The 10,829-nt window shown below is 47.9% G+C and overlaps 1 protein-coding gene across 4 annotated transcripts in view; it reads right to left on the bottom strand.

Annotated features, from left to right (window-relative positions):
- OTULIN (OTU deubiquitinase with linear linkage specificity) overlaps positions 1–10,829 on the bottom strand; it is a 28,028-nt gene that overhangs the window by 10,512 nt on the left and 6,687 nt on the right. For all 4 annotated transcript variants that reach the window (XM_040494162.1, XM_040494191.1, XM_040494170.1 and 1 more), the window contains exons 2-4: positions 10,578–10,654; positions 4,781–4,875; positions 1,225–1,368 (exon numbers count right to left, since the gene is read on the bottom strand). In XM_040494162.1, coding sequence (XP_040350096.1) covers positions 1,225–1,368; positions 4,781–4,875; positions 10,578–10,654 — 316 coding nt within the window. The remainder of the gene's footprint in view (positions 1–1,224; positions 1,369–4,780; positions 4,876–10,577; positions 10,655–10,829) is intronic.

Below are 10,829 nucleotides of genomic sequence, written 5' to 3'. Positions count from 1 at the left end.
TCCCGCAAAGAGGCTCCCGCCAGAGCGGACTTTCCGAGGGAAGACCGGTGGAGGGGCCGGAATGAGAGCCGGAATGGAACGGCCTCCGCAGGTTGTGCCCTTTGAGGCCAGGTGACCCCGCGCGCGCCTAATCTCTAGCTCGGCTGCCACCCGGCTTCCTCTAAGTCGTCTTCATTCCAGGCAAATACCCCAGCTGCCTCAACAGTTCCTGAACGGGAGCAGTCAGCTCGGTACTGGGGACACAGGCCCAGAGCTGTACCGCCCTCGACACGGGGTCTGACCAGCCCGGTCCCAGACGGGACTGTGGTTCAGCAGTGTTCCTTGAGGACACGGCTTCATTCTCACTGCCGGCCACACATCACGGGGCGGGGCCGGGGGGGGGGGGGGTCTGACCGAACTTGCGATCGATTCATCCTCACGTCCTTCCCAAGCTGCCGTTAAGGCAGATCTCCCACAGCGAGCCCTCTTGGGTTTTGTTTAGTGGTCTGTTGCCACTGCTGTTGTCGTTTAAGCACGGGACTTCTGATTTTCTTCCAACTAATGCCTCATGACCAGTTCTGCCCAATCATTCCTGCCCACCACACTCTTTTTGGGTCATTCTAGCATCCAACCTATCACGTGACTCCATCTGCTGTGTGTTGTAGGCACAAGCCACGATGACACGACATTCTGGGGTGTCACTACCACGCTGCAGATTTAAACCAAAGACGGCCAGGCACTGGACGCATCCCCCGACGCTCGCCTCCCAGGAAGCCTCTCGACGGCCACCTGCGGCACCGATCCTCTTAACGCCGCAGAAGGTGCTGATTTCTCGCACTGAAGCTAGAACCACAGAAACCTGCCTTCTAAAACCCCAGCGGGTTCTCAGGTGGTGCCACATACAGCCCGCCTCCTACCGACACCAACGTCGAGTCGAACTGCCCGTACGTAGTTTTTACAAACTATAAACACCGGCTCTCTTAATTCATTCTCAATTCTCAATTGATCCTTCGTTCTTTACTTGAATTGTTCAAATAAATGTGATGGCTCTTCTCTCCTGGGAAACAGCAACGGTTCTTGGTCCTTCTAGCATGCAAAATCATCCCGGCCACACGAGAATGGAGAAACCCACGCGCCGACGTCACGCCGCGGACAGCGCCCGCAAGGAGCCCAGGCCGAGGCGCGAGCTCTTTCTCACGAAAACGATGGCAACATTGCGGACTCAAACCTGCAGCAGCCGCGTACCAGCGTGAGCTCCGGGTCCTGCAGCCAGGACGGCAGCGCTGCCGGCTGGCGCATCGCCTGGAACAGCGTGGCCCTCAGCGCACAGTAATTGTCTCCACGGACTCGCCGTATAGAGGTGAACTTCTGCGACACCTCCTCGTAGCCCTGGGTGGAAGCATCAAAGAATTCAAAGTGGGCATTATTGACTTCGGAGGGTAGGGAAAGTTTTATTCCTGTGGGAAAAAACGTGCCCCCCCACCCCCACCCCATTGCCGGAAGAACGAGAACAGGCTGGCGGAGGCCTCCTCGAACTTTTCCCATTCCGGTTTTTATTAATCCGAAGAAATTAACAGATGCTAGTACTGTACAAAACATCAGCATATGTAACAGATCCAACACACGAGAACATATAAATAATATACCAGATATTATGAAAACACTTCCAGCCCCTGGAGCTGGAGTTAGACGTCCCTTTTCTACACAACTGTTGTTGACACTTACTTATTGATAACCAACTTCTGAGGGGTTTAAGCTGTGTTGAAAGGGACCCTAGCTCTAAAGAAGAGATAGGAAATATAGAGATATATTCCTATATTTCCTATAGAGAGATATATTTCCTATAGAGAAATATAGAGAGAAACGTACTAAGTTTCCACCTCCATATTTTAAAAAAGTAAAAAAATCCCTTGGGGCGCCTGGGTGGCTCTGTCGGTTAAGTGTCCGACTCGCTTTCGGCTCGGGTCATGATCTCGCGGTTGTGAGACCGAGCCCTGTGTCAGGCTCTGTGCTGGGCGTGGAGCCTGCTTAAGATTCTCTCTCTCACTCTCCCTCTGCCCCCCTCGCACATGTGCATGCTCTCTCTCTCAAAAAATTAAATTAAAATAAAGTAAAATTAAATTAAATTAAATTAAATTAAATTAAATTAAAATAAAATAAAAATCCCAAGCTTCCATGGTATACTTAAAAAAAGTCCACATGCTAGAAGATATCTGGATAATTCCATTAGACTCTTTAAAAAGTGGATTCAAGTGTCATTCTTATTCAGTCTGGAAGTGAAACGAGGAAATGAAAATGATGAGTGACATACGTGTTCAGTCACTCAAACACAGCCGTCCAAATGGACCATTTTAAAGCCTACTCCAAAAGCAGCCCCCATAAAATGGTCCACAGGCACCGGGCCAAGCTGCTCCTGAGGCTCGAGTGTCAGGATCCACTTTGCTGCCTCCTGCACTTCTCTGGCCTTGTCCTGTGGGCCCTGCTGCCCATCTCACTCGTCCTTGACTGTTGTCACCTGAAGCTCTGCTTCCTCCCCTGCACTTACACAAAAGGAGCATCGCCCTTAACGTGGGGTGGACACCATGCAGACCGTGCCCAAGTACGGGACCCTTGTTATTAGTTTTCAAGGGGCAAGTCACAGGATGATGTTCTAAGTGGGTGTGAAATGATTTCTTTCCAACAATAAAACTTTGAGAGTTGCGTTTTCACTTAGTGGTCCAATCACTGCAACACAGTAAGGGCCCACCGAGCACCTCTTCCCTTCGTTGGACTCCCAGCTATCCCGGAATACTCGCGATGGCTAACTCAGCAGTAACTGCATCTTTCACAAATGCACCAATTACTCGTGCCATTTCAGAGGTGACTCAAACTTCTAAAACTAAATTTGGATTTATACACACTTACTTCCAAAAGAATACCCAAAACAAAAATAAACCGTAAGATAAATAAGGGCAAAAAAAAAGAACCGAGACACCCAACTGTTACCAGGCCCCTGAGATGCTCTAATTACTGCCACGGGTCCCAGAGTGACACTTTTCTAACTGACGTGCCTTTGGTTATTTGGTCACTGAAAGAGTCCAACTACATGGTCAAATCTTTCTCTAGAACTAAAATCACAAAGAAACGATTTTAGCATGAGTTGCAAAATATGGAATATGTGGATACCCTTAATAGATACATTCAATTATGGACCCAGAGGTGCCAATTGTTAGAATAGATCCTTTAAAGAGTCTGAGGTCATGAAATAAAATTGCAAGTCAAGGAAAGCATTTCTGGGGAAGATGAGAAGACATATGTTAGGTATCCAGCCTCCTGGTTGTCTAGTTTGATATGGGGCTGTTTGGAAAACCTCTAAGCGGACAATACACGTATTCGGCAGATGGCCTCACAAATTTAAATGTTCATGGTCCCAGATATTTCATGAGTGAGCTCTCCACCAAGTGCCTGAGACGTGAGGAGTCTACAGTTCAGACTCGCAGGGAGCAGAGCTAAATTTGGCTCTCAGAGCTTTAAAAGTAGCAGCTACATTCTGAGTAAGGTCAGCCCATTGCAGGGCAAGCATGAGCAGCTGAGGTGCGTGTAGAAGAGGCACAATCGTTTCTATACAAACAAGCTCGGGGTGCCTGGGTGGCTCAGTCGGTTGAACGTCTGACTCTTGGTTTCGGCTCAGGTCATGATCCCAGGGTCATGGCATCGGGCACAGTGCCGGGCTCCACAGTGAGCATGGAGCCTCGTTAAGACTCTCTCTCTCTCTCCCTCTGCCCCTCTCCCCCACTCGCACTCTCTAAAATAAAAAATAAATAAATAAAAACAAGATGTAAAGAAAAGAACAGATGTATACAAGTATTTTTAAATTTTAAACCCTAAATAACACAGATCTAAACAACAACAAAAATAGACACTCCTATCAAATATGACAGGTCAAGACCTCTAGTACAGAAGTACATTCAAAGTCATAATGTAAATAATCCCAAGAGAAAAATGACCAAAGGATAAACCCAGAGGTTATAAGAAGGGATGGAAGTTTTAGGTTGAAACTGCTTTAAGTAGCTCAGAAACGGTCAGAGTAGCAATTCCACATCGTTCAACACACTAAGGAATATTGGACTCAGGGTCCATTTGAGGGGAGAACCAACAGGGTGCTGTGGTCGGCCAGTACGCACTGCGGCGGGCCAAGGGTCCAACTGAACAATAACCCAGCCAGTCACAGCAGGACCACGTCATGGGCATCCCAAATGTCTCACAGCCTCAGACACTACCTAGGGGGTATCAATCTATGCAAAGGGACAAGGAGGGGCAGCTCCAGGGACACCTTAAATAAAGGGAGCAGTTCCAGATCCCTTTGCATAAGGAGTGCAGGAGAGCCCAAGCCCCTCAGACAGGAAGGCATGAAACCAAACCCAGGTGGGGACGGCAGGAGGCATGGCATCTGCTGGCCCCTCCCCACGGCTTTTACCACAACAAGCCAGAAGGACCTGGCCCCGAATGACCAAAGGACCCCAAGAGGACACCCAAGGACTGACCCTACTCTGAGCAGCACAAATCTACACCTAACAGATATGTTTTTCCAAGAAACTAAGTTACGGAATAACTGATACTGACTCTGTATTAATACTATGATTCAAAACAAGTCCCTTACCTTTGGAGTCCGTTTCCTCATCTCTAAAATTAGAATAGCGATATTTACAACGTCTAATAGCAGTTGTTGTAACTATGTCTAAAAATATAAAAGGACATACTACGTAATTACTTACGACAGACTATTTGAAAGGCCTGAACTGTGTGCATGTAGGCACTGTACCTTTTTCATACACGTGGCTTTTTGTGTATTTCCCCTCCATTCTTTTTTGCAGTAGTCCATGATGTCCATTTCAGGAGCTACACTTAATCTGACTTCTGTTGAAGAATCAAAAACAGGGGTGGGTAATGAAACAAAGCACAATCAAAACAACAGACAGCTTTACTCAGAGGTTACTTCTTCTCTCACTTCATTCCAAAAAGACCCAGAATCCCCCCAACCTCCCATCATCACCTCACTCCTGGATAACCTGGAGGTGTTCCAGTGGGCCTCCCTCGTCACCATACCTCACACTCCACACAGCAGCCAGACACTTCAAACTTGAGTCAGACAACAGCCATCACCCCCGGGTTCTGAGAGCTCCAGAACCCCCTGAGTGGAATGGATGTCCTTACTTCCTACCAAGGCCCTTAGGTCCCACCCCCGCCCCACTGCGGCGTCTCTGGCCCCTGCTCCCACCCCACCTGCGGCCTCGCCTGTACTTTTCCGACACACCTGTGGGCCTCCGTCGCTCCCTACCTACCAGTCTCTGCTCAAATGTCACCTAACACCCCTAGGTCCCAACGCCCCCCGCACACCTTCACTCTATTCCCCTTCCGCTGTTTTGTTCTTCTTGGCACTGATTAACACCTGACGTATTTCTTTTTCTGCATTCCTCCCCTGAACCCCCACACATACCCGCACCCACAGACACAATAAGGCATAATTCCTTGACGGCAAGGGCTTATTTTGTGTCTCAGCTGTGATCTTAGCACCTGGCATTGCACTGCCACAGGGTGTCCTAGAATACTGTTCTAATCAAATTAAATGTGCACGTCTCAGCCGTGAAAAAATACATCTACTGGTTTTTAATTAGTTTTTAGATCCATTATACAAAGAGATAACAGCTACTTTAACAAAAACTGTATCTGTCTTTATTTATTTATACTCTGCCTGATCCCAAAAGGCTGTAAAGCTGCTGACAATAAGCCAGAAGCTAACGGAGCTCTCAATGTTAGCTGAACCACGGACCTCATTTGACTCGAACGATACGTTAAAAATACGACTTGCGGGCGCCTGGGTGGCGCAGTCGGTTAAGCGTCCAACTTTAGCCCCGGGTCACGATCTCGCAGTCCATGAGTTCGAGCCCCGCGTCGGGCTCTGGGCTGATGGCTCAGAGCCTGGAGCCTGTTTCCGATTCTGTGTCTCCCTCTCTCTCTGCCCCTCGCCCGTTCATGCTCTGTCTCTCTCTGTCCCAAAAATAAATAAACGTTGGAAAAAAAAAAAAATACGACTTGCAATCAGACAAATTATATAATAAAAAATGGCTTTTAGATTTGCCTTATTTAAAATATAAGGTATGGGTTTGATTTGTGGTATACATGTATGCACACGCATGGGTGTGTGTGTTTTAGGAAGAAAGTGAAGGAAATTCTCAGGCACATCTCGATCTCCTTTTTAAATTATTGAAGAAGTAAACGTCAGCGAGGAGATTAGGATACAAACACAGAAGTACCTTACAAGGTATTTACTCTTGAGGAAGGAGTAAATTAAAAACACACTCAGCCCAATTCAACAAACATTTACTGAATGTCTAACATGTGCCAAGCACTGAGCTGGAAACCGGGGTCACGAAGGCCGTTAAGACCCGGACTCTGTCCTGAATGGGTCTGTAGACGGAAGAAGAAAAGACCACAGGAAGAAGAAAAGACACAATCCAGGGTGTGATGGGTAGAGGCATGAGTAAGGAACACAAAGTCCTTTCTGCAGATAACATACATACAATTCTCTGTGGCCTAAGTCAGGACCGGCTTAAACGTAAACACACCTTGGGGCGCCTGAGTGGCGCAGTCGGTTAAGCGTCCGACTTCAGCCAGGTCACGATCTCGCGGTCCGGGAGTTCGAGCCCCGCGTCAGGCCGTCAGGCTCTGGGCTGATGGGTCAGAGCCTGGAGCCTGTTTCCGATTCTGTGTCTCCCTCTCTCTCTGCCCCTCCCCCGTTCATGCTCTGTCTCTCTCTGTCCCAAAAATAAATAAACGTTGAAAAAAAAAAAAAAACATTTAAAAAAAAAAAAAAAAAAAACGTAAACACACCTTGAAGCATAACACACAGACACCACACTTCTCGATGCTGCACAGCCAATCCTCAAATGCAGACCCATCGGTGCTTAACTTCAAAAACCATTTTTTGAGCGTCTACGCAGTGGAGGGAAGAGTTCCTCGTATCTGCCTTCTCACTCACCTCCCCACAACGTACAAGGAACTGCAAACATTCAGAGTTGAGGACACTGACTGGGCCACAATTTTCCACCAGGCAGTGTTGTGAGCCTGTCCGGACAGCACACGTCCAGCTCAGGAAGGACATCGTGGGAACAAAGTCCAGCCTTCCTGCTCTCCCAGCCCGCGTTCCTCGTTCCTGCCCACACCAGCGAAAGCCCTGGGCCCCGGGCAGGGTGGGCCTGGTCACCGGCCCAAAACCAAGAGGAGGAGGAGGAGACCTCACGAGATCGAGAGGACAAGTCACAGGCCACAACCCTGTGCTGAACGAGAGGCCTGCGGGAGGCAATGGGGGTTGGGAAAGGGAGGACGCACACGGCTACCAGCACCAAAATGACACTCTAAGTCCCGTCCTGCAGCTGTTCTTGGGAGGAAGGCTCCAACAACCTCCGCACGCCCTCCTCTAGGACAGGAGCTAGAGGCACAGGACAGGCAGTGCCTGACCTCAAGCAGCTTGCTTTCTTTCTTTCTTTCGTTAACTGCAAACTACAGACTCGGTTACTATTTCCAAGAACGAACATTGTTTTTTAAACGTTTGTTCATTTCTGAGAGAGAGCACGCACCAGCGGAGAAGAGGCAGAGACAGACGGAGGATCCAAAGCAGGTTCCATGCTGACGGCACAGAGCCTGATGTGGGGCTTGAACTCCCAAACCGTGTGATCGTGACCTAAGCCGAAGTCTAAGACGCTTAACCAAATGAGCCACCCAGGAGCCCCAAGAAAGAACATTTCAAATGGAAAAAAAAAAAAAAAAATCCAAAGGAGAAACTGAAAACTAGGTGATAACCAGGAGCTCAAATAACCAAGAGGTCTGGTCCTAACCCCCATACGGTAACAAAGACAAGGAGTCAGAACCTGGAAAGATGGGCACTTAAAACTGAACTTCAGAAAGCTGGGACTCTCAGTCAAAGGGCAGGCTAGGGCAAGAATCACACTTTTTCTGTAACGGGCTAGAAAATAAATAACGTAGGCTCTGAGAGCCGTAAGGTTTCTGACACAATTACTCAACTTTACCATGTGTGAAAGCCATCACACACACTATGTAGACTAAGAAATTCCAGTAAAACTTTATCAAACTAGGCGGCACATCGGATTTGGCCAGGGAGCCATAGTTTGCCAGCCCCAGGGCCCTTTTGTTAATGAAAGGTGTTTTCACTAATAAAGAGAGAGCAAAAGAAAACTTTCTGCATTCGTCCGGGCTCTGGCTTGGGAAAGAGGAAGTCTCCCAGAGAATTCATAATCACAGGCTGGCTCTCATACAGGGACAGGGCGGGAATTCAGATTAGCCCCAAGACCCTGGAAATTCAAGTTTAGAAATTAACATAATGTGGCCCAAGGTTGGTGGCACCCCGGGTGCCTAGCGGGAACAAGGCCAAACTCTCTCACACTCGAGGCAGGGCGCATGAGCCCTATACAGAAATGCAAAATCTGAGCTTGCAATTCAAACTTCGAAGAAACAAGCAAAACTAGCACAGGGCATAATTAGACCTGCTAAGATTTTCAGGGAATGAACTGTTCAGATCCAGAAGACTATGTTTTAAATGCTTAAAGAAATAAAAGGAGTAAGAAACATGAGCAAAGGGCAAAAAACTATCAAAAAGAGACCAGGCAAACCTGAAGGGAAGACAGAACTTTTTAAAAAAGAAACATTTTATTTTCAAATCTCTACACCCAATGCGGGGCTTGAACTTACATCCACAAGATCAACAGTTGCACGCTCTACTGACTGGGCCAGCCAGGCGCCCCCAGAACTTCTCCAAAAAAGAAAGAAAAGAAAAGAGATCCCAAGAAATAGTACAGGATGGAACAGGGGCTACAAGAAAAAAATCTACAAAAGGGCACGTCATGAAGAGCTTGGATGACTGAAGGAGGCCAGCACACACCTACTTAGAGTTCTGGAAGGAGTGAGCAGAGAGAATGAGAAGAAGACAATATTCAAGAAGATAATGGCTGAGAATTCTCCCAAACTGATGCAAACTAGGCATCTAGGGATTCACAAGGAAGAAGACCTCAAGCAGTGCGTTTTTAAAAGTCCACCCTTCACAGACATCAGAAAGAAACTGCAGAAAAACACGACACATTATCTACCAAGGGTTGGTGTGACCGCAGTACTGCCACTCCCCCAGAAACGACAAGACAACGGGATAGTCCTCAAAAAGGTCACAGAAAACACCTGATCATCTGGAGTTATTCAACAACAAAGTGAAATAGAGAAGTTTTCCAGCAAACAGAGCATCCTACCAACAGACCCTTCAAGAGGCACTTCCCAAGGATCTTCTTTCAGGAAGGGCAACGAACCCAGAAGGACTGAGATGCAGGAAGGAGTGTAAAGGGATCCACTCCGGCCTCGGACTAAAGCTGGAAATGACACAGTTCACTGAAAAGCTAGAACACCCGCAGCATGTGGAGGGCTACGCTGGCGGTCAGAGTCGAATCACCGCAAAGCAAGCCAGCGGGCCCCGCAAATGCAGCAGGGACACCCAATGACGAAGGAACCGCTTGCTCCTCAGGAATACGAGTAACCAGGAAGGCCTCTGCATCCAAAGTGAATCGTGTGCAGCGGCAGCAGCAGAAACAGAGCACCTGCAGAAACTTCACGGAGGACGGAGCAGTGTGGCCAAGGAATGGCCCCTGAATGGACGCCTACAGAGAACGTCTTCGAGAGCTAGCACGGTAAAGAGGTCCACCAACTCCTTGTGAGGACAACTCAAGGAAGCCTTGAACATGATCAAAAACCCCGCTTTGTATCATTTGTTCCTAATCACGCACATGACAATTATTTTTGTTAACCATAAAGTACACAGCAGTTAGTTCTCAAAACCGACCGGCAGCACACTCACATGACACAGGTCATGAGAGAGACGGTGGCGCTGGTGGATCGTTTATGGAGCATCCCCCCAGTGGAGCACCCCCACTCGGCCCCAGCGGGGACCAGCCAGGGAAGGCCCTGCCGGCCATGCGCCCAGCGGAGGAGGCCAGGGGTAAGGCCTCACCCTAGCGGCAACGGGCCCGTGGGTTCTGGGCGCGGTGAGAAGAGCAGGCATAACTGAGCAGAAACACGGACAAAAAGTCATGAAACAATCAGAGGATTCGGGCTACTGATCCCGTGATCGTTCTTTCTCACAAGCCAGTGGCATCCACGTGGCCACCTGCATGCCAAGACGCATGGAGCCAGCTTCTCAAGAAGTCCTTCTGCTGGAAAGGAAACGTGCATTTCAAATCCAAACTCTCCCTCTAAGAATATGAGGGAAATCATGAATGAGGGAGGTGGCGTCACGAGATTAAGCAAATCCGCACGCTGCGAAAATGATACGAATGTAGAGAACGCAGGGAGAATATTGGCATGAAATTTTTAAAACCTCAGGAACCGGTACTCCCCAAACATACCTCAGCAAAATGGATAACGAGACGCAGCTAAGGCCATACGCAGAAGAATGTTTCCTAGGAAGCACGTCTCAGTATTTTATGGAAACGGATACAGCGATTTAACTGCATTTTCTACTATAAATAGTAAGAAGTCTATGAATAAAACAATTCCAAACATACCTGATAACCCTCTTTCATGTATAAGTAATTCTTTCTCCTTTTCTATTTCATCCGCGTCACGATACATGTCCTCCTCACTGAAATCACACCAAATTAGACATTTCAAAAATTTGTTGCACTGACATTTTCCCTCTTATTACAGTATGCGCTTGCTTAAAAAATCTGTAAGACACGAAAAGTTTAACTTTTTCCTGTTACGTGATGATGACTGAGAAAGTGTGGCTCTCAAATCCTGGTTGCACATGTTGCTAT

Source organism: Herpailurus yagouaroundi, unplaced genomic scaffold (genome assembly GCF_014898765.1).
Source record: "Herpailurus yagouaroundi ecotype Mexico unplaced genomic scaffold, PumYag 29, whole genome shotgun sequence".
Classification (NCBI taxonomy): Eukaryota; Metazoa; Chordata; class Mammalia; order Carnivora; family Felidae; genus Herpailurus; species Herpailurus yagouaroundi.
Note: the sequence above shows the minus strand (reverse complement) of the source record. Positions and strands in the feature narration are given on the sequence as shown.